The sequence below is a fragment of the Primulina eburnea genome, chromosome 5 (genome assembly GCF_022965805.1).
Source record: "Primulina eburnea isolate SZY01 chromosome 5, ASM2296580v1, whole genome shotgun sequence".
Lineage (NCBI taxonomy): Eukaryota > Viridiplantae > Streptophyta > Magnoliopsida > Lamiales > Gesneriaceae > Primulina > Primulina eburnea.
The window spans coordinates 15,626,879-15,651,208 of NC_133105.1; the positions used below are offsets into that span (position 1 = coordinate 15,626,879).

Genomic DNA, 24,330 nt, shown 5'->3' on the forward strand with positions numbered 1-24,330 from the left:
AGCCCTTGCACCGACGGCTCCCTCGTATATCCCGATCTAACCCCAACCGAGGCCATCAACCAAGAGATGCGATTGGTTTCCATCCAAGCTCGCCCAACTCATGACTCCTCCAGCACCATGACACCTTAACTCATGACATGTGCAACCCTTTAACCCCTAGCCATAGCAGCCCCTTGCACCATAATCAAGAAAAACATGAGTTACATGTCAAACAAATGCATATTTCGTGACAAACTATGAAAAAGTGATGCAACATGATAGTTCTATGCATTCCTCATGCAAACACACCCACATCAGCATATAATAGCGTGAATGACGAGAAAAAGAGATTTCGGGTGTGCCTTTGCATATAAATGCTCGAAAACTTCGATACCAACGCGTAGAACTTGCACGAGAGCGACGGGGAAGGATTTTTTCTACTGCTGATGATAAACGAAAAATCTACTGCAGAAGTGAGGGAGGGGGCGGCCGAGATGATACATTATGTTTAGGGTTTGATAATGTAGTGCTTAAGTCATAATATAATGTGCTAAAGGGCCCATAATTAAAATAAAGAGATTAAAAGAGTTTTGGACCTATTAAACAATAAAATAAACTCATCAAGCCCAATAACACTCTCGAAAAATATTTCATTTAGGCACGATTTTGAAAATACTGCTCGAACCTCAAAAAGTCTCTCGACTCGCTAAATTTTGCGTGCCGGTTAAAAATATGCCCCAGTGAGTAAAAATATTCCACCAAGGTCCATTCTAGAAAATATCACTTAATTACATTATTTCTATAAATGGGCTTGGTAACAAGTGCTTCGGGTCGATCTCGAGTCGTGTCGGCTACCTTGGGTATAATAGTATATGATATGATATCTATATTTTAAGGGGAATAACTCATATTTAGAATCTACAATCTAAAATTCACCACATTCCTAAATTCATTTTTCAGAAACTTTTTCTCAATTTTCAAATCAAAGTATAAAATTACATTAATTACATCTGCAATATTGCCATTATTATCTTCAAGGGATTTGTGCAAGAATCACATCTAATACTGCTTTTGCATTGCTACTTTCAAAACAAGAATCTGATCCTCGTATAACATACTCTGCTTTGGGGAAATCAATTTAAATATGCCACCATCCAATTGCACTATTTTTCCATTTAGAGGACTCGGAATGAAAATTTTTTCCAAGCATGTTTTTTTTCAAATAAAAAAACACTATTTTTTTCTTTTGTTTTAATCATCATCTGTTACTCAAAAGCTTCTGCAAAATATAAATGATGCCACTATATGGTAGAATCAATGAGATAGGAACCAATAAGGAATTGAGTTAATTCAAGTAATAGTTAACACGAAAAGATAGTACAGAATTCATTACAGAAACAAAATGTGATTTGCACTTTCATGCCTGTTCGCAACATTCTATAATTCTTTTTGAAATTTCCTCTCTGTCGCCTTAAATCCAAAAGTTTTGAAAGCTCAACTTACCTTATTGAGCCTTCACTAATTGATGAAACTCTACAAACACCTGCTGATGTTGTAAGCGGCAAATCTTTGTAGCAGGCAACCAACTCCTTGGAAGTCTGCAAATCGGCTTGAACAGTTTCCCAAACTTTCTTTTTAGGGTTCAAAATATCATCTGGCAAACCTTCGAATCCTTGAACTGTCAATCTTTCACCAACAATGGCGGCTGGGGGAGGCTCGACCAACTCAACCTAAGCAAGCAACATTCATATGAAACTTTCAAAACTAATCACTTATTTTGAAATGTCCATGATTAGAAATTGCACTAGTAGTGATGAACTAGAACATTGTAAAACGTTCACGTCTGTAATGATGGTAGCACCAAAACCGGTTGCGGGAAACTTTGCAAGTTGTTACTTCAAAACTAGCTTCGATTTTAAGAAAAAATCAATGCATCCACTTATTAACTCTCTGCCCATGAGTGATGAAGACTACAAAACAGTGCTCTTCCAAAAATTAATTTACCAAGATTGTCAAGAAACCAGTTGGAATTCCTTTTTTCTCCTGTCAGCTGCAGGAAGCTTCGCTAGCAGTTACTTCAAAACTAGTTTCGATTTTGTTAGAAAAAATCGATGCATCCACTTGTTAAATATAATAAAATTTGCCCATGAGTGATGAAGACCACAAAACAGTGCTCTTCCAAAAATAATTTTACAAAGAATGTCATTGGGATTCCTTTTTTCTTCTGACGGTTGCGGGAAACTTTGCTAGCAGTTACTTCAAAATTAGTTTCGATTTTATTAGAAAAATTAAATTCATTCACTTATTAACTATAATAAAATTAGCCCATGAGTGATGAAGACCACAAAACAATGCTCTTCCAAAAATTAATTTACCAAGAATGTCAAGAAACCAGTTGGGATTCCTTTTTTCTTCCGAGTCCTCTAATGTAACAAAGAATGAGTCCTAAAGGCTTTTTTTTAGGAGGCCTTACATTTTTGAACCAAGAAGCTTTTGAGATGAAAAGATCAAGGCATACCAAATAGAATGGCACGATCCTTGACCAGATTCAGTGAAAATAGACATCCAAACCAAAGAAACGCTGAGAAGGTAAAAAATTCATGAACAATGTGAGGCAACCAGTAATGGTTGCTAATATCAATTTCTTACCTTTGTATGATCACTGTTAGAAGCAGCAAGGACCATAGCTTGAGACTTGATGCCCCTCATGGCTGCAGGCTTCAGGTTACAGAGAACACATACCTTCCGATTCTAACAAAAATCATTCTTTCAATTTGCGTCAATTCAGAATATCACTCGTTAGAGTGCTTGTATGTTCTGTGTTGTAAATATAAACAAGACTCGATAAAAGAGAAATAGGGAACCTGCATCTCTTCAAGGGGAATATACTTGACCAAGCCACTAACAACTGTGCGAGGCTGGCGTTCACCAACATCAATCTCTTCGACATATAAAGAATCAGCATCAGGATGTTTTTGAGCCTTTACAATGAGACCAACACGAATATCCAGTCTACTTATGGAAATTTCTGTTTCAGCAGGAGATGAAACCTTAGGTTTTGCATCAGCTGATTTGGTTGGTCGATCCTTCTTTGTTTTCCCATCTATAAAGAACAAAAATAAGATGTAACTGAGCAACAACGACCAACTTCATTTTGATCCTCTACCAGGGAGTTAACTTCCATATCAAATACAGGTACAAAAAAATATATATCAGTGAAGCATTTAATAAACGCTACTTCAACTGTTACAGTAGTTGAAAGATTTAATGAAACAAAGAACTGAAATTTTCAAAAATATCACTCCTATGTACATGTACATTTATACTTACTGAAGTACTAGTAGGAAAATCTTCAATGTAGTCTCCGCTAATTTGCATTCTAGCGATGAGAAACAGGTCGATGACACATCATTTTCAAATCATCTTTACAGCCCATCATGTTGCTATCAATTTAGTGTACCGTAATCTAAATATATATAAAAGCATAGTTTTTGCGAAAAATAGTAATTTTCGGCAAAATATCATTTATAAAAAAAGAAAGATTTATCATGAATATTGACATATTAGTACTACAATAAATGATCACTTCAATTATTGTTTGCATTGATTATATCAATTCATTAATTTTTATATTACTTCAAATGTAATTTATGTATTATATGTTTTTTATTTTTTTACTCAAATAGAAGTCCATCCTAGAGAGAGAAAAATTTGAAAATGCTCTCTCCTTCACCAAACTACCGTTCGACTGAAATACTTCACCATCCTTTCACCGAGTTCCAGTTTCCCTGAGATTCATCGTTCGCCCTCATTCCCAGTCTCCGGCGCCGGCCATCGGCCGGCGGCGTCAACCAGAACTTTTAAAATCTCACCTACAACGTACCTTTTCTTACTTTGTCGGTCCCTTACTCTGCCTTTGTCATTTTATCTTGTCCCGATCTTTTCCGATCCCTTAGCTTCTCCCGGTTTATCTGACCTTTAACCTAGCCTCTTGATCCCAATAATCCTTTTCTCTATCCTTTTTTCCATCGCAGTCAGTGTGCCTTTCTTCCCAGGTCTTTCGTTAATATGAAATCATCCGTGAAGTATCAGGGTTTTGCTAGAAATCAATACAAAAAAAGCTATGACATCAAAGTTGAACAAAAATTGTTCTTAGTCAGTCGAGGTAGGTGGGGTGACTCGGTCTTGGTTTCTGAAAGAACTAGAAATGCAACCTACATTCTGGAAATTAATATGGAAAGCTTGGATTGGATCATATCAAAACTATATGATTTCATTAACAAACCACAAGATTGCCCTACTTTCAATCGATTTAGAGGCAGAGAATCAGTGGTTCATTTGCAGAAATTCGTTAACGGTCGAGGCAGCTATTTAGAACTATATAAGTTAGTCTGGAGGGGAAAGTCCCAGCGAATCATTATACCAAGCGGACGTTTCAATGGGGGATGGAAATGGTTGGCATCTTTCTTGTCTAGGTTCAGGATAAATGGCAGGGACGATGCTTTGAACTTCAGAGATATTAAACGGCCGATGGACCAACCACAGAGGAGGCATAATGTTTGGTTGAATACTGGTGTAAAGGTAAGTCCAGAAGTGGTAGAGAAGGAACATGTACCAGATATGATATCTAAGGACTGGGACAAGGCTATTATCATCACAAGAGATTGTGTGAACACTTCATGGGAGTTGGTGAGCAATACACTCGGAAAGGCTATCCAGAGAAAGATCGAAGTTTTCCCATTCCAAGCCAACAAGGCAGTTTGGTGGCCACATAACGAAGAGGTTGCTGTATTCTATTTGCGCTTGAAGAAATGCTTTTTGGAACGTAAAGTTACATTATCCTTTCAGAAATGGAGTCAAAATATCAACAGAGAAGAGGAAGTGTTCGAGTGTTGCCACAGTTGGATTCGCGTTTTAGGGATTCCATGGGACTTATGGTCCAGAGAACTTTTCACTAGTATCGGGGATCAATGTGGTGGTCTGTTAAGCATTAGTCAAGATACGGTCCTTTTTAGAGATTTATCAGCAGCAAAACTAAAAGTTGTGGGAATCGAAGGAGGATTCATCAATAGAAATTTTCAGATCAAAACCAAAAGAGGACTTATGTTCGTTCGCATTATCGTGGATTCAGTCAAAATTTCAGAGTACGACATGCAGGAAAAGAGGACTTACGCTCAAGTGGTGATGAATGCAGCCAGCAATGTGAAAGGCTGGGGTACCAAGGAAGGGATCAATGACAAATTTCAGAATGCAGAAGACTCCCAGGATATCCAAAGCAAGCACGAGGATAATACCGAAAACCATCCAGTAGAAAACCAAGAAGGAATGTTCATGCATAAACAGAAGTGCGAGTCAGTGGACAGGAACAAGTTCAGAGATTATAATGCTCCCAAGATCGTCGATCAGGATGCTAACGCTGAAAATCGGAGCTGTGTTTCAGAACCATGGTTCCGGGGGAAGAACATTAAGATACTGAAAAAGTTAAAGCCGAAAGGGGTACAAGACTTTCATAAAGGGAAGATTGACTCTACAAACATTTCTGATACTCAAGAGTTTGGACAGCATTCTTTAGAAGAGGATTGTGGCCCTGCTGTAAGGAAATTTGAGCACGTTTATTGTAGGAAACAGAAAAAGCATCAACAAGAATCAGAACAAATGAATAAAGTACAAAAACCAAAGAAAGCAATCCTTGATATCGGTAAAGTATTAGATCTCGGGGAAGAAGGAATTTGGGAGGAACAACTATATCATGGCGCTAGAGACGACACCTCAGATGATGACGGAGATTTCAGCGATGCCGACAGTCATATATCCGACCACACGGATAAGTCATCAAGAAAATCATTACAATTCGAGGAATTGGGTGAATTCTTTGAACATTCTCCGGTGAAGGTACGCAATTTACCCATAAAATCAAAACCTTGTCAGTATCCTCCTCATTCTTCTTCTGTTTCAGATTCTTTTTTTGAGTCGGGGGGAGGGTTGGAGGGCTGGGGTGAGCGGGGAAACTGTTCGGTCATTAAAAATGTGGGTTTATCCGGAAATAAAATCATGGGACATCGTGAGGGGATGGATGAAGGGGTCAATTCAAAAGGCCTGGGAAAGCAGAAATTAAGCGTTGAAGACGAGAACGAGTGCCTAAGAATGATGGGTGTGGAGAAGGTGGAACTTAGAAACTTTGATGACGATGGAAAAATGGCGGAATGTGAGGCAGCCAGCTGTAGTAAGAGTAACAGGGTAGTAGGAGTGAATCAATGAAAGTCTTATCGTGGAATATTAGAGGGGCTGGATCAGCCACTAAGAGGGGATTGATTAGAGCCGTAATCGTCAAAGAAAAACCGGATTTAATAATCTTGCAGGAGACAAAAAAGATAGTGGTGGACAGGAGACTGATTTCTGGCCTTTGGAAGTCGAGATTTGTGGAATGGGTAAGCCTACCTGCATTGGGAAGGTCGGGGGGTATCACCATTATGTGGGATCCGAGAATTATAAGGGTTAAGGACAATTTGATTGGTGAATTCTCTGTTTCAATTCACATCCAGAATGATTCACAGCATGATTGGTGGTTCTCGGCTGTTTACAGACCGTGCCATCCGAGTCTTCGTAATAATTTTTGGGACGAGCTAGCGGGTCTGAGTGTGATTTGTGGAGAAAGATGGTGCTTGGGGGGAGATTTTAATGTTGTTAGGTCCACTCAGGAGAAAATTAATAGTTGTTCAATGACATCGAGTATGCAATGCTTCGATAGCTTGATACAGGAGCTTCAATTATGTGATCCGCCTCTATTGAATGGCAAATTCACCTGGTCGAATCTTAGGACTTCTCCCATTTGTTGTCGACTAGATAGATTTCTGTTCTCGGTGGGATGGACTGAAATTTATCCATTCTATAGACAATCGATCTTACCTCGAGTAACTTCGGATCATTTTCCGTTAATTCTAGACTTGGAAAAAACAAAATGGGGCCCAACGCCTTTCAGATTCGAGAACGCATGGCTCAGGGACCAAAGCTTCAAAAACTTGACACAATTATGGTGGAATAACTCCATATCTCAAGGATGGGCGGGATATAGGATGATGATGAAATTGAAGACAATGAAGGATGATATCAAAAAATGGAACAAAGATGTCTATGGAAAGACAGAGATGAGAATGGCTGAATTATCGAACAAAATCAGAAGATATGACAGTTTAGAGGGTGAGGGGAAGGCTTCGGAACGTGTAGTGGCCGAGAGGATAGAAGCGAAGATGATGTTAGAAGAGATGATTAATCGAAAGAATCAAATGAATTTTCAGAAAAGCAAGATAAAATGGATCAAAGAAGGGAATCATAATTCTAAATTCTTTCACTCGCTTCTTAACCACCGTAAGAGTAAGGCAATCATTGATAAAATCGAAAGAAATGATGGTACAATTACAACTAGTGAGGATGAAATCGTTTCAATCATTTCAGAATTCTTCATGAGATTGTACAGCAAGTCGGGAGATAGATGTTGGGGTATTGAAGGCGTTAATTGGAGTCCAATTGAAGCCGTGATGAGTCGTCAACTTGAACAAAAATTTAGCGAAGAAGAGGTGAAAGAAGCAGTCTTCAAGTGTGATGGGGGCAAGAGCCCGGGACCTGATGGATTTACCCTCGCTTTTTTCCAGGAATGCTGGGAATTAGTAAAGACAGATATCATGTTGGATTTTGATGAATTTTTCAGTAGTGGCATCGTCAATGGAATCACCAATGAGACTTATATATGCTTGATTAGAAAGAAAGCCGACTCGTTCAAGGTAAAGGATTTTAGACCCATTAGTCTAATAACAAGCATATACAAAATTTTATCAAAAGTCCTATCAGCAAGACTGAAGAGAGTCATGGCGTCGACAATTTCAGAATCTCAAAATGCATTTGTTGAAGGACGACAGATTCTCGACTGTGGCCTTATAGCGAATGAATTGCTCGAAGAAACTAGGATTAAGAAAACAAAAGGATGGGTTTTGAAAGTGGATTTTGAGAAGGCCTACGACAATGTGAGTTGGGAGTTTTTGGATTACGTTTTAATGAAGAAAGGGTTTGGAGACAGATGGAGATCTTGGATGAGAGGTTGTGTATCGAAGGTAACTTTTTCAGTTATGATCAATGGCCGACCGAGAGGAAAATTCAGGGCTTTCAAAGGTCTTCGTCAAGGAGATCCATTATCTCCCTTTCTTTTCAACTTGGTTGTTGATGTGTTGGGAAGATTGATAGACAAAGCCAAGGAATTACATCTTTTAAAGGGGATAGAGGTAGGCAAAGAAAAGATTGAGATAACTCATATCCAGTTTGCGGATGACACGCTTTTTTTCGCAAGGAGCGACGATCACATAAAATTCTTGGCTAAAGTGGTGCATTCATTTTGTGATATATCGGGTTTAAAGATCAATTGGGAGATGTGCTCACTGCTGGGAATTAACCGCGATAGTGATCAAATTGAAAGGTTGGCAAGACACGTGGGATGTGGTACACAGTCATGGCCTATTACTTATTTGGGTGTACCCTTGGGTGGAAATCCTTTGAAAGAAGTATTTTGGCAGCCTGTGGTTGCTAAAATGTCCAGAAAATTGGCCACATGGAAGAAAGCATTTTTGTCGAAAGGAGGTAGATTAACATTGATTCTTTCGGTGTTGAATTCGATGCCCATTTATTACATGTCGTTATTCAAGGTTCCAAAATCTGTTGAGGTATCATTGGACAAGATATCGAGGGACTTTTTATGTGACGGAATGGATGGAGAGAGTCATTTTCATTTGGCCGCTTGGGATCAAGTTTGCAAACCGAAGGAAAGAGGTGGATTGGGGATTTCAAAAATCAGATTCAAAAATACAGCATTGCTTGGGAAATGGTGGTGGAGATTTTTTCGAGAAGAGGGCACACTGTGGAAAAAAATTATTGTGAGCAAATATGGATTACAAGAAAACGGTTGGGATGCGAGATTGGCAAGAAATGTAACATACCGATGTCCTTGGAAATTTATTTCCCGGATACACCCAATTTTTAAGAACTGGACTTTAATTAAGGTGAGAGACGGGAATAAGGTTAGATTTTGGGAGGATAATTGGGTGGGCGACTCTTCTTTCAAGGTTTGTTTTCCAGCTTTATTTCAGCTTTCATCGTGTCACAACTTACCTATCTCTTACTATGCTCATGTCGGGGGTACAAATCGAGAACACTCTTGGGATTTTCATTTTAGGAGGGCAGTGAGAGATGTAGAGATTGATCAACTCACAGGGTTATTAGAAGTCTTAGAGCCTGTTAGATTGGTTGAGGGGGTGGATGATTTTATCCAGTGGAGAGGGGATCCGTCGGGTTTGTTTTCTGTTGGCTCTTTCTATGATTCATTTTTCTCATCGAACCTTTTCCCAAAATATCAACTCTTTGATAAAATCTGGAGAGTTCCTGTTCCTAGTAAGATTCATTTTTTCTCTTGGACTACAACTTTGGGTAAGCTACCGACATCGGAGATGCTTCAAAAAAGATGCCCCGGCCTTGCGTTGTGTCCAAATTGGTGTGCTTTATGCAGACATGACTCGGAGTCTCAGGATCACATTTTCATACATTGCCCATTCTCGTCTTCTTTATGGATTAAAGCTTTGCAGGAGTTGAGGTTGTTTTGGGTTACGCCTAAATCAACTAAAGACTTATTCAGCATGGATTTGGGCCGGACAACAGGCAAGAGAGGAGGAATATTTTGGCGAGTAGTGGTTCAATGCATTTGCTGGACAATTTGGTTGGAAAGAAACCACAGAATCTTCGAAGAAAAAGAATCGGACGTCAACAAATGCTGGGAGAAAATCAAGCTTAATGTCGCCACATGGATTGGAATTAACAAGGAGTTCAAGAATGTTTCGGTTTTTGATTTGATAAGACAGTGGGACTATGTGTATCACTAGACCATTAGTGCGATAGATTATGAATTTTTAGGTCATCTGCTATAATCGATGACTGATGTAATCATTTTTATCACTTAAATTAAAATATTGTTTCCTATCATAAAAAAAAATTTTTTTACTCAAATTAATTCTAAACTCTATTTAAAACATAAACTAATTTTGCATCGATTATACCAATCAGTTTAATTAAAAACTGTAAAAATAAATTTAAAATACAAATGATTGTAATATTCTGTATCACTCATTAGGTAAATCATTCAAAAATAAATTTTTTTATTTTAAGTAATTTTCTGCCCAAATTACTTACTAAAAAAGAAATACAATATTCAATTAGTTATTTAATTTATCTAAAAATAAAATTAGTTGAGTGTTAAAAGTTATCACTAAAACAAGTTTTTCCAATGAACATTAATTTACCATTTAATAATCATAAATTTTTTTATCTCAATTACATATTATTTTGATATTATCTTAATTTGAAAGAATTAATGCGTTCTAATTTTCTTCCAAAACCATATGTATATTGTATATCTGGAATTGTCTTCTTAAAAATTCAAATAAGAGAGCACAAAAAATTAAAAGAGATAGATTCAAAAGAGTTTCAAATGGACATTAAATTACTCTAAATAAATATGTTTATTACCCTCAATAATCAGAAATGTTTGACACTCAATTTATGCAATTTGAGATTTCCATAATTTAAAAGAGTTAATGTATGATATAATTCTGTCAAAAGCATCCAATGTATAACTTTGTCTCTTGAAATGTCTTATTTGAATTTAAAATTATAAATAATGCAATATTGCATATTATATTATAAACCAATTTTATTCTATTTATCTTACTAAATTTATCTACTCCAAAATTGAATTCTGAAATGGCTCCTTTCAGCATCATATATGAGTTCAATCCTTCCAGTATGTGAACGTGGATTTAGACGAAATTACTGAATTTTAAAAAAAAAAGTATTTCTCATTAATTTTTATGAATGCGATTTAAAAATACTTTTTTTATCACATGTTAAAAAATAATAATATATAGCTTCTCGAAAATTAAAGAATTAAATATGTATTAAGGTTGGTGGCCGACATCAATACACTAAACACGATAAGCATCATGTCATTGCCTTAGGCTAACACAATCTAAAATTTTGAGATATGATAGTGATTATTAGCCAAAAAAATTAATCGACAGGCGTTGTATTTAAGAAAGTTTTTTAAAATTAGCGAAAAATAGTTTTTATTTTTATTTTTTATAATTATATTATTTTTTTCAATTTAAATATTTATTCATTTTCACAAATTTTTAATAATATAATCCCGTGCATTGCACGGGTTAAATACTAGTTTCTGAAAAAAAAACTTTATTTCAACTTCATGGAACTTCTTCCTCATTATGTATAGAGAAAAATGTATGTTTCTAGCGGTTCTGTGAAGACAGTTTGAGGACTTCATGCATTAGGAGCATTGATTGGGATCTTAATGCCTCTTCATTGGGGTACTATTCAACTCTAAGCCCCTAGGAGGACTCTTAACATGGTAAAACCCGAAATGAAACCATTGCCTACAGAATATTCTTTGCAACTTTTCCATTTCTATTCCTTTCAGATTCTGGATCTCTCGGTGAATGTCTTCTAACCTCATATTCTATCATATTCTTTGCCATGCATGACAAGGCAACCAACAACCAACACAAGCAAAAATTTCCAAGTTCATCACAATCTAAGGAGCTCTTTCTGTCTACTCACAATGGTGATGGCACCACCACTGGTAAAGGCAGTATTTGAGCAGTTTGGGATTTGTGGTGATATAAGGTTTAAATTGAAGGTGGAATTTGAGGGTGAGGATTAGGCAAGAAAGAACAGGAGAACGAGAATTTAACAAACTGAAACATTCGCCTTTCCTGTGTTTTTATTATTGCCAATACTCGTAATTCCACCCCCATAAAGAGGTGGATTAATGTAACTAGAATTATAATTTTATAAAAGAATATTTGTATATTCCTTTTTAGGTTTAGAAAACATCGTGTGCTGGTGTTTGAAACATAGTTGTTAAAGGCGCGCCTGAGGCGCGCCGGCGGCGCTTCAGCGCCTCAGATGACCACCAGGCGACGTGCATGGCTGGGCGAGCGCCTTTAGCGCGCCTTTCTCCAGGCGACAGGCGGTCCAGGCGTTCCGCCTCTTTGCAGCAGGCTTCTCTTTTATTTTTTAATGACCTAAAGCCCAATTAAATAAGCCCATAACTAATTTCAGCCCATAAGTAATTTATTTTAAAAAAATAGCCTAGTTTGCATGTCGATACGTATTCCTACAATCGTCCAAAGGCCCGCCGATTGAAGCTTCACGCTGCGCACCAATCTCTTTCTGCCGATTGAAGCTTTTGCGCAGTGCGCACCATCTCTTTCTCTCTGGTTTTTTGTTTGTCATCGAGTCAATCCACTCTAGCTGTAGGTCTTGTTCATTATAGTTTCTGGTTTTTTGTTTGCGCACCAATGACAGTAAACTTCTGCAGTAAATAGTTGTGGAACTGGGTATTGGTAGGGGAAGTTTAATTGTTGACTACAATGGGGCTGTTTTGATGAATATTTATTTATTTATTTTCATGAACAATGAATATGAGAGGTTCAGACTTCAGAGTGATGAAATGGGGCATGTACTGCCTCAATCTTATTTGGAGATTAACGATTATATGGTGGTGGTTGTTGCAGGAGTATGGGTTTTGACAACCCAAAATTTTGTAGTAAGGGTGTAGGTCCCGGCAATGATGGGTTCATATTTTATTTTATTCTATTTTGTTATATTCTATTTAATTTATTGTTGTTTAATTATTGCAATATCTTGGTGTGGTAATGGGGATTCACTGTTGGGTGTATTGCTTTCGAGCCTTGATACATGGGAATACAATATCATGATTGTGAAGTATGATTATATTTGAGTGGCATTGTGAAATGGGGCATGTACTGTAGTTGTTCTTATGTTTCAACTTATGTACTGTAGTTGTTCTTATGTACTGATTTCGAGCCTCAATACATTTAGTTGTTCTTATGTTTCAACTTTCAAGTAACTTGGAGTTGTTCTTTTCTGCAGCTGATATCTAATTATGGCTTCTCATCCTCAATCAGAAAACACACAACCAGATGGGGATAATAAGAAAGACCCCGGTTGGAAGCATTGTTATTTGAAAAATCCAAATGATACTAATAGTGTGACGTGTAGGTTTTGTGGCTTCACGTCCAATGGAGGAATTTTTCGAGCCAAACAACATATTGCTGGGAATTCAAAAAATGTAAGAAAATGCAAAGAGTGTCCTCAAAGTGTCCGTGATGAGCTTTTGAATTATATGAATGAAAAGAAGAAGCAAACATTGAGAGCTTGCGGTGGAATGAAGCAAGATTTTTGCTTTCTTGATATCGATGAAGATGAAGACGATGAAGAAGATGTACAACCAAGCAAAAAGAGAAGTTTGACTTCCATACACGAGACTGGAACTGGAAGTGGAAGTGGAAGTGGAAGTGGCAGTGTTAAAGGGCCGATGGATCTCTTTATCACGAAGAAGAAAACCAAAGGGGGGAAATTGAGGCAAACAAACATAAACGATGCTTGTGATAAAGAGCTTAGAGATCGAACAGTTCAAAAGATAGCTCGTTTCATGTATCAAGCTGCGATTTCTTTCAATGCTGCCCATTTAGATAGCTTCAAGGAAATGATTGAAGCCATAGGTCAGTACGGGCCGAATTTGAAACCACCAAGTTATCATGAATTGAGGGTACCACTTTTACAGAAAGAAATTGCCTACACAAATGAGTTGTTGAAAGAAAACAGAGATGAATGTGAGAAATATGGTTGCTCAATTATGTCTGATGGGTGGACTGATAGGAAGCATAGAACATTGATCAACTTTTTGGTTAATTCACCCAAAGGAACAATGTTCTTGGAATCTGTGGATGCATCCGCCCATGTCAAGACTGGAACCCTGTTATTTGAGTTGCTTGATAGATTTGTAGAGCGTGTGGGAGAGAAAAATGTCGTGCAAGTGATTACAGACAATGGCAGCAATTATGTTTTAGCTGGTAAGTGAAGTATTGAAATTTTATTTCCTTCGATATTATATTACATATAAGTTATAACATAATTTGATTCTTTTTTGTTTTGTAGGTAAACTTCTACAAGCAAAAAGACCGAATTTGTTTTGGACTCCATGTGTTGCTCATTGCATTGATTTGATGTTAGAGGATATTGGCAAAATTGAGGTGGTTCGGAAGACTATTTCTAGAGCAATTACTCTTGTTGGTTACATTTACAATCATGGAGGTGTTTTGCACATGATGAGAGAATTTACTGGAAACAAAGAGCTGGCAAGACATGGAGTCACCTGTTTTGCTACTACATTTCTCACTTTGCAAAGCCTCCACAAACGACAAAAGGCTTTGAAGAGAATGTTCATATCAACACAGTGGATAGAAAGTAAATGGTCAAATGATATAAAGGGTAAGAAGGCAAATGATACTGTTTTCAAGCCTTCATTTTGGAATAATGTGACATACACCCTTAAAGTGATGTGTCCTCTAGTGATGGTTCTTCGCATTGCCGACAATGAAACAAGGCCAGCGATGGGTTATATCTATGAAGCTATGGACAGAGCAAAAGAAACAATTCTCAAGTCCTTTGATAACGACAGAGAGAAATGTAAAAAAGTGTTAGAATTTATAGATGCTAGATGGGATAATCAGCTTCATCATCCTTTGCACGCGGCACGATACTACTTAAACCCATATTTTTACTATCACAATCCGAAAGTTGAGACGGATGCAGAAGTCACAAATGGGTTGTTTGCATGCATACAAAGATTGATTCCAATCCATGGCGTGAGGGATAAGATTATTATGGAGGAGTTGCCGGTATATAAGAACTCGGAGTCATTGTTCGGCAACGAATTTGCCATTAGAGCAAGGAATAATAAAGACCAACCAATGGCGCCTGATATGTGTTTTTTTTGCAAGAAGTTAAATAGTTAAATACTTAAATATCAAATGAAAATGATGAGATACATTTTTTTTTCAGCGGATTGGTGGAAAATGTTTGGCAATGGTACTCCAAATTTGAAAGAATTTGCTATCAAAGTTCTTAGCCTCACATGTAGTGCTTCGGGTTGTGAAAGGAATTGGAGAATATTTGAGCATGTGAGTAAATACTATTACGGTATTACATGACTTCTTTCACTTTTTTTTTTCAATTTATAGTTTATGATGGTTTCGTGTCACAGATACATTCTATGTTGCATGGATACGGGTACGAGTATCGTATCGAATACGATACGGATACGGCGATACGTCAATTTTTGAAAATATAAGACACGATACGGCTAGGATACGACAATCATTAAAATATATATAAATATTATATATATTTATACTTCATATAAATTTAGTATTGAAAAGTAAAAATCATAGAGATAGATGTAATATGCGGCGACGGCGGCAGCGGCGGCGGTGGCGGCAGCAGTAGCAGTGGCAGAAATAGAGAAGAAGGGGGACGCGATATCACGAAAGAGAAAGAAAGAGACGACAAATGTATATTGGAATTTAAAAGCCCAACCCAATATATGTTAAAGTATTTTCCTTTTAGTCCTCAGCAATTTTAATTTTTTTAATTAACCCATAAAACTTCTAAAAATTTACAATTTTGCCCAAACGTATCCGAAAAACGTATCCACGCCGTATCCATGGCGTGTCCTCGCCGTGTCCAAAACGTATCCGACTGGTCAACCCTAAACAAAGTCAACGACACGGATTTTGGAGTATCCGACACGCGTATCCGCGTATCGTATCCGTATCCGTGTCGTATCCGTATCCGATACTTCAAAAAAAAAAAAATTCGAGGTATCCGTGCTACATAGGATACATTCAAAGAAAAGGAATAGACTCGATCACAAGAAACTAAGAGATTTGGTATATGAGAAGTACAATCAAACACTCAACGCTCGTGCGGCTAAGAAGGATAAAAGAGATCCTATAGTTTTGAGGAATATTGATGATTGTAATAATGAGTGGTTGATTGGAATGATGGAAGCTGGAGAGGAACCTGTTTTTGATGATGATGATGATACTTTGACATGGAACGTTGCAGCAGAGGCTGCTGGAGTAGAAGAAGAAACCAGATATACTAGACAACAACGGACCTCGAACCCTATTTATAGGGGAGCTTCAACTTCTAGAGGCAAAGGTAGGGGAGGACGAAGAGGTCGGATGACAAGCCAAACTACTCATGATCTACAATCACCAATGGATGTAGATGAAGAATCTACTGACGAGGGAGAGTTTGATGATGATGTGTTGAAAGATGATTATTCAGACATTGATGAAATTGTGGAGGATGGTGATGTGGATGAAATGATTGAATTAGAAAATGATTGATCTGAGTCTAGATTGTTTTGGAAAAATTAAATTGTCTAGCATAAGATTTGAATGTGTTGATTTATCGACAATATTGAGATATTTTTGGTTTTTGTCACTTGAAGCTTTATATATTTAGGTTTTCATATAGTTCATTATTATTAATAGTTGATTTTTAGTATAACATAAATATATAATACATTCTCTCTATATCATCGCCTCGTGGCTAGGCGATCGCCTTTTGTCGCCTAGGCGTTCGGGCGCTAGGCAGTGGCTCATCGCCTTGACGTCGCCTAGCGCACTTTGAACATAACAAACTAGGAAGAAAAAAATCGTTATTCATCTCATTCATTAAGTACAATTATGAAACAGAGAAGAAAATAGAGGAAAAAAATAAGAAGTCCATTTACCACATTTAGTGCACCACATAGAAAACTGGTTATAGAGCACCTCATCTCCATAATATAATATAAAAAAGGGAACAATAACAGATGAAATCGCAGATGTTAGAGAAAAAAATATGTTTAGTGCTAACATTTTAAGGTTTACAGTGTTGTGCCAAGGAGCTACAAGTTACAGAGTCGTTAAACTAATAAAAAAAGAGAACGAGTATAACCTGATATCTTTATTTCTTTAAATTTTTCAGAAATTTCCTTGGCTTCCGCTTTTGCTCTCACAATCCTTTCAGCTTGACTTCCAGAAAATTTGTCTCTATAGAACTCTACTTCTTCGTCTTTCTGCTCATTATATAGGGGTGGAGTCATATATAGACAGTCAACAAAACATGATAATTACTTCAGCTACATGGATTCATAAAACATGCTGCCAAAACGAAGTGACAAAAATGAATAATACCAGTTCTCTGAACAAAAGTGTTGGGGTTCCAATTCTATGACCCGAAGCTAGCATCTCCCAGGGTCTTTTAACTTTTTCAATATCACCTTTTTCATCAGAAAGTGAAAGTTGTCCTTCATGAGGTAAATTCAGCTGTTTAAGCACCTACACAGTCGTGGATGTAAAGGTATCAAATAAACAGATTTGTTTCTGTGTAAAGATGCAGCTCATCTGGAGATCGAAAAAGTAGCTGGGGTCAAATTACCTCAAGAGAAAATGATGGCATAAAAGGTTCTAAAAGACATGCAAGAAGATACACCAATCCAGCTGCAGTTTTCATCACCACGGAGCAGGAAGGCCGATCCTCTTTGTAAAGCTTCCAGAATTGGCTTTCCTACATGGTAAAATGCGAATACAGTAAGTCTGATGTTTCAACATGAGAGCCATCATAAGTCCATCAGCCATGGCAGAAAAAAATTAGGAGCTCAGTTGATTAAAAATAACCTCATAAATCTTTGCATAATCAATATATAGTTGGCACAGAAAAGATTAATATTTTAATGCACGTCACAGGCATATACTTGTAAATAAGCATTTCCTTCACCGGAAATTGTCATGGCAATCTTCAACCCTTGTTTTAATTTCACCTGAATCAAGATGGTTAAACAGTAAATAATTGCAGCGTAGGGTCCTTCAATAGTTCAAGTCAAAATTAAGTGATAGCATAATTAACAGCTACAAATTTTGATTACCTTCTCCATAGCTTCTATATACTGATCTACATAATCACTAATTCTTTCTCCCAATGCCATGGTCAATGGATGGGAATCTGCATCAGGAGCATCAGGAATGATAGAACCATATCCGGAACCTGATGTAATAAAAAAAAATTTAAAAGGTTGGCTGGTCCCACAAAAAAATTTCAAAAGTGAAACATCAGACCGATACCATCTACATCATAGTAGTGAAAGCCTTAAGGCACACGTGCAAACATTGATGCTCTGTGAACTGCTTTGGCTCTAAATTTTTTTTCCAAGGGTATTTTTTAGTGATCTTACAAAAACAGATCCAAAAGTAAACTTAAAAGAGGAATTTTTCATGTATTGGTTCTTAATAAATTGCAACATGTTATTGTCAAGCAAGAAAAGTAATGCACACACCAAAGGGAAAAGGCTGCGACAATTAGAAATTTCTTCCACTCTCTACAGCACTAACACATTGATAATTTATATTAGAATCATGGATAATGGTAAAGTGACGCTCTCCAAAAGATTCAAGACTTCTGTTACGACCACAAGAAAAATAACAGGAAATAATTTATGTACTTTCTGGTAGTAAAAGACTCAACTGGATACAACCCCTACTAAGGGAATCAAAATAAATAAATAATTAACAAAGAATACTCCCTAAGCCTCCATACATAGTCTTTAAGAAATCAACAAAGTCTGACCTATAATCGATACAGAGTCTTTAAGAAATCAACTAGGTATTTTCCAATGAGAGCACAATCTCAAATTTCTAAAAAGAAATAAGATAAGTGACCTGGGTCCTTCCCGATGAAACTCAAGACTCTATTAACATAATTTCCAAGATTATTCAACAGCTCACTGTTTAACTTTGCTTGCAAGTCAACCCATGTAAACAACGTATCCGATACCTATCAATGGAAAATTAAGTATCCAGTCAATCATTAAATAGGAGATGCTGTCGAGGTACTTCAAGTACAAAGACATACCTCTGGTCTATTTGTCAGCAAATAATACCTCCACACCTCCACCGGAATGTTGGTGTCTTTTACATCATTTCCAAATACTCCAATCCCCTTGCTTTTGGAAAATTTTCCTACGCACGAATGTGAAACAATTCAACAAGGGTGAATATTTATAGGAGACTTTGAATTGAATGTATTGTCATCATAGTCCCAAGAATATATACATTTGATTATTTGATCCACTATCTAAATAACCTGATTCATAATTCAAGTATTCTGTAACACTAATGGTTTTCATCAAAGTCCAATTTTCACCCGTTCCAATAAGTGTAGAAGGGAACATCACCTGAAAGGTAACGACAGAATAAACAAAGTAATATTACACCAAAAAAAGAAACATATTTTACTAACCCTGTTAACAAGGATTACCACAAAATAACCAGGTGGCTGAAATTATTATAAATGAAGAAGTAAGCTTCCAAAAAGCCATCACCTCTCCCTACCAAGCGGTCCACACTCGCAAAAGAAAACAAGAAAAACTCCAATCCATGGTTCATCCACACACACATTTATAATCCAGAGAGGAAAAATCACCAACTAGAGACATGCTCGGAAGTTTTAAATATGGAAAGAGTAAATATCACCAAATAACACGTATGTCAAATTGGCTACAAACAAACCAATTACCAGCTACCAAGAGAACAATCATTAAAACCTTGAGTAAAAAGTAAAAACTTTAAGAATATAAAAAAAGATCCTGCAAAAGACAATGATCTCTGATGTGCTATACATCACACTATTCTATGCATCAAATATTACTCAACAGCATAACTTAAACTCGTTTACGCTTACAGTATGAAATGGCACATTATCCTTGCCCATAAACTGGTACAGTTCAACATTTTCAGGATTCTTCCACCATTTCTCCCACTCAGTTGTATGGCATGATGTGATTGAAACATATCCAATCGGCGCATCAAACCACACATAGAAAACCTAATCATTAAAACAGAACATGTTATATGACAATAATATGCTAATAATGGGCATTTTCATTATTGATATCTTTTCCAAGATATTTAAACATGGGGCCTAAATCATAATATGTATTTAAACAGCAACACTTCTCAACTAAATTCACCTTGTCCTTAAATTTTTCAAGTGGGACAGGAACACCCCATTTTAAATCTCTTGTAATACATCGTGATCTCAACCCTTCTCTGAGCCAAGCATGTGTTGCTTGGATAGCATTCTGGCTCCACCCTCCAGCAACGGACATGTTGCCAATGTACTCTTCTAACTTATCCTTAAGCAAAGGAAGCTCGAGGAACAAGTGATCTGTATCTCGAATATGTGGAGTACTGCGACAAACCTGTACATGAAGCAGGCTCAGAATTTTTACTCTACACCCTACAGCTGTTGAACTGCTTAAAATTAATACTGCATACATTCAGTTTTTACTTTTTCCTAGTTAGAAATTTGTGTAAAACATGCATCACAATGCAATTAAGAAAGAAAAGTCAATTGAAGGACAACTCAATGTCACCAAATCATAGGTCCAAGTAAATGACGCCGGTCCTAGGTAACAGTTTCATTAGCACACCTTGCATTTCGGATCCAGAAGTTCCGTCGGATTTAATAGTTTTCCACACTTTTCACATTGATCTCCACGAGCAGAATCATAGCCACAACCTGGAGTTGGACAACTACCCTCTACAAGCCGATCAGCCAAAAATCTTTTACAAGTCTCACAATAGAGCTGCATGAAGAGATCATCATAAATGAACTTCTAGATGATGTCAATTGGTTAGAGAAACAGATTATGACATTTAATTATCACATGAAGCACAGGAACTAAGAGCAAAAGTACCGGAGTTCAAAAATTATTCATGCACCTGCTGCATTGTATTTTCAGAGAGCCAATTATTTTCCAAGAGCTTCTTGAAAATTTCTTGACAAACTTCAGTCTGCTGCGGACTTGAGGTGCGCCCAAACTCATCAAAATTTATATTAAACCATTCATACACCTCTTTATGAATAAAATGAAATCTGACATTAAAAAAACAGAGAAAGCAAAATTAGAACAGATTAATGAACATATTGCTTATGGGTCAAATAAAGTGCAGTTTCATATGCTGGCTCATTCATTCATCATGAGATTTTTCTTTCTCCGCAATGATGTATAATTTTTTACAAAAAGGCATATGATAAGTCAGTTTTCAATCAGGAAGGCTGACTTTAACTCTCAACACAGTTTGCAACTAGAAGTTCTATGTGCAATTGTGACGCCATATAAGGTTGATCTTTGTTATCGTAAGAAATGAATCAATGATTGGCCCCATCTTTTATATAATTAATATGGATAGTGGGTATGAAAATGCCGTTGTATAAATAAGCATCAGAGTCCAATGACATGAAGACTTGAAACTCGAATCGGCAACAAATATTTGAAAAAGTCACAAACAGTGGGTATGAAAATGCCCTTGTATAAAATAAGCATCAGAGTCCAATGACATGAAGACTTGAAACTCGAATCGGCAACAACTATTTGAAAAAGTCACAAACACGTTAAAAAACCATCAAATATTAACATCAAGTAACAGAAAGATTGTCTTTACATTCAAAAAACAACATTCTGCAATCACTAATGACAAATATTGAAACAAATCCCCTTAATTCATGAAAAAAGAAAACATAAGTATTCATTAAATTCATAAACCCAGGAAACATAAAAAAGAATCATGGAAAATCATTGAACTTAAGCCACAGATAACAGTCAACTAATTATGAGTTCAGAAAGACAAATTACTTATCACAAATTTCTTTGGGAGAACACCCTTCCTCCATTGCCTTGGTCTCCGTTGCTGTTCCGTACTCATCCGTACCACAAATATATAAAGCATTATACCCTCTAATTCGGCAGTACCTTGCAAACACATCAGCACTCAACACACCTGTTGAGAAAATAAGTGAAAAAATAAATCTCTAAATAAAATTCAACATGCACGGAAATATTTCTTTGCAAGCATAACTGCGTACAAAAAATGAGTTTCTCCAACCATCATTCCATGCATGAACATAGAATTGTGGGAAATAGTGAGCACGAAAAAAAAATTTAGGGGAAAGCAAACTTTGATGATAGAAGTATGGAATCCACTGAATTGAGGTCCTTACTTGATAAAGTATGTGGTAAATTAAATAAAAGTGTCTATGATTCTACTTTAATATTTCAATATATTGGCGACAAACATCATGTGAACATCTTCACACCATCCCAGCATGACCGTGATTCAGTATATTGAAATACAGAGATTTAAAGCTAAGAAGCTTGCGCATCGAAAAGGAAAAGATGCATATAAACCCAATTTTCCAGAGAGGGAGCTCCGATGCACATAATTGAGCTCCTAGAATTGGAATGTGAAAAAAAATACCAGTTCAAATCTAAATAAATTTGACAGGAATATTAAAATACGAATTCCAAAGCTTCAATCTTTTCGATACCAAAATAATTCACCAGGTACATATCAGAGCTTGCAAATATTAAAAACATGCAACAGTGAAATTGTAATAATTACATCCGATGATGTTGCCAAGGTGAGGAACGTTGTTGACGTAAGGCAAGGCGCTGGTGATGAGTACGTTTCGCTTGCCAGGTATCGGCAGCTTCGCGGCGGCGGCGGCGGCGGCGGCGGCGGAATGATCTCCCATATCCGGGTATTGTGGGCTTTTACGCAGCGGAAATATAAAAAAGAGTGGAAGGGCAGCAGCCTATAGTAGTAACAGAACTTAACTATTAGACTTTTTAAATAAATATTATAAATTAAAAAAAAAATTCAAAAATATTGTTGAAATATTATTTAAAATGTGAAAAATATTTGTGTTGAAAATGTGAATGTTGAATGTTGAAAAATAGGTGTTGAATATTGAAAATTAGTGTGTGATGATGTAGGTAATGATGTATTTTATTTTTGGATTATGTGTAAAGATTTCCTATAAATAGATCTCTCATTTGTGAAGAAAATCACAATTGAGTAGAGAGAAAAATATTATAAAGTGTGTAGTTTGGTAAATTTTGAGAGTTTGAGATTTTTACTTTTTACCATAAATTTTTACTTTTTCACAACACGTTATCAGCACGAAGCTCTAAAAGTCCTACATACTATTCCAAGCTCCAAACAGAAGAAAAAAGTAACAAAAGTAATAATATTTATTTTACTGTTATTTATTTATTGTGTATTTATTTAATATACAATATAATGTTATTATTAGAAATAATAAAAATAAATTTTTCATAAAACTTGTTATAAATCCTGGGAGGATGTTAAGACGACATCCCACACTCCCGGTAAGGGATACGACAAGTATAAAAGCCTATACGGTTTTTAAACAAAAAGTAATAATATTTATTTTACTGATATTTATTTATTGTGTATTTATTTAATATACAATATAATGTTATTATTCGAAATAATAAAAATAAATTTTTCATAAACTTGTTATAAATCCTGGGAGGATGTTAAGACGACATCCCACACTCCCGGTAAGGGATACGACAAGTATAAAAGCCTATAAGGTTTTTAAACAAAGTAAATTATGACGCTCATTATAATATTATGATATGATATACATAATTATTTAAACATGTCTAATATTATATACATCATATTATTACCATAAAATTATACAAATACATACATTTATTTTTTTGTACACCAACGGTCATAAACGGTAACAAACGGCTAGTTTTTGCCCTATAAATATCATCTCACAAACACATTCAATCACTCCAACTTTCTCTTCTTCTCTAAAAATTATTCATCATCAAATTTTTCGAAGAAAAAAGAAGATGGCTTTCTCAAGGATATTTTTAATTATTTTGGTTATCATACTCACGAGTCTTGTATTTATCGGAGAATATCCTCCTCGTGCGTTTTCTTTATTTTTACAAATACTTGTACTTGTTGTTTATCCGTTACTTTGTATTGCAATATTTATTAACTAATAAAATGCATCGTAATTTTTTTTAGTACCACCATGTCAAATTTAACAAAGCTCGAATTTATTGCGCTCGACATCACGGGAAAGAATTATATGCCATGGACTCTAGATGTAGAAATGCATCTTGAGTCATTGGGTCTAAGCGAGACCATTAAAGAAAATGGCATATGCACGTCACAAGAAAAGGCAAAAGCCATGATATTTTTGCGTCGACATCTCGACGATGGATTGAAATGTGAATATCTGACTGAAAAAAATCCCATGGCTTTGTGGAAGGGATTAAAAGAAAGATTTGAACATATAAGGGAAGTTATACTTCCGACCGCCCGGGATGAATGGAACACACTGAGATTCCAAGATTTTAAAAAAGTCAGTGATTACAATTCGGCGATGTATAGAATAATCTCGCAATTAAAATTTTGTGGACATGAAGTCACAGAATCTGAGATGCTTGAAAAAACATTTTCCACATTTCATGCATCAAATATTACTCTACAGCAA

The 24,330-nt window shown here is 36.3% G+C and overlaps 2 protein-coding genes across 2 annotated transcripts; one reads left to right on the forward strand and one right to left on the reverse strand.

Annotated features, from left to right (window-relative positions):
• Positions 1–1,283: 1,283 nt before the first annotated feature.
• LOC140833058 (probable methionine--tRNA ligase) lies at positions 1,284–22,602 on the reverse strand. Its single transcript, XM_073197454.1, has 17 exons — positions 22,407–22,602; positions 21,641–21,785; positions 20,727–20,880; positions 20,435–20,590; positions 19,973–20,203; positions 19,684–19,827; positions 19,087–19,177; positions 18,856–18,962; positions 18,663–18,777; positions 17,873–17,991; positions 17,702–17,767; positions 17,386–17,514; positions 17,142–17,285; positions 16,903–17,023; positions 2,844–3,082; positions 2,629–2,730; positions 1,284–1,709 (listed from the first exon to the last, which is right to left on the reverse strand). The coding sequence occupies exons 1-17, from the start codon at positions 22,537–22,539 to the stop codon at positions 1,479–1,481; spliced, it is 2,427 nt and encodes an 808-aa protein (XP_073053555.1). The 5' UTR covers positions 22,540–22,602; the 3' UTR covers positions 1,284–1,478.
• Positions 12,853–15,074, forward strand: LOC140833059 (uncharacterized). The gene is made up of 2 exons (XM_073197455.1): positions 12,853–13,964; positions 14,050–15,074. The coding sequence occupies exons 1-2, from the start codon at positions 12,995–12,997 to the stop codon at positions 14,907–14,909; spliced, it is 1,830 nt and encodes a 609-aa protein (XP_073053556.1). The 5' UTR covers positions 12,853–12,994; the 3' UTR covers positions 14,910–15,074.
• Positions 22,603–24,330: the final 1,728 nt, after the last annotated feature.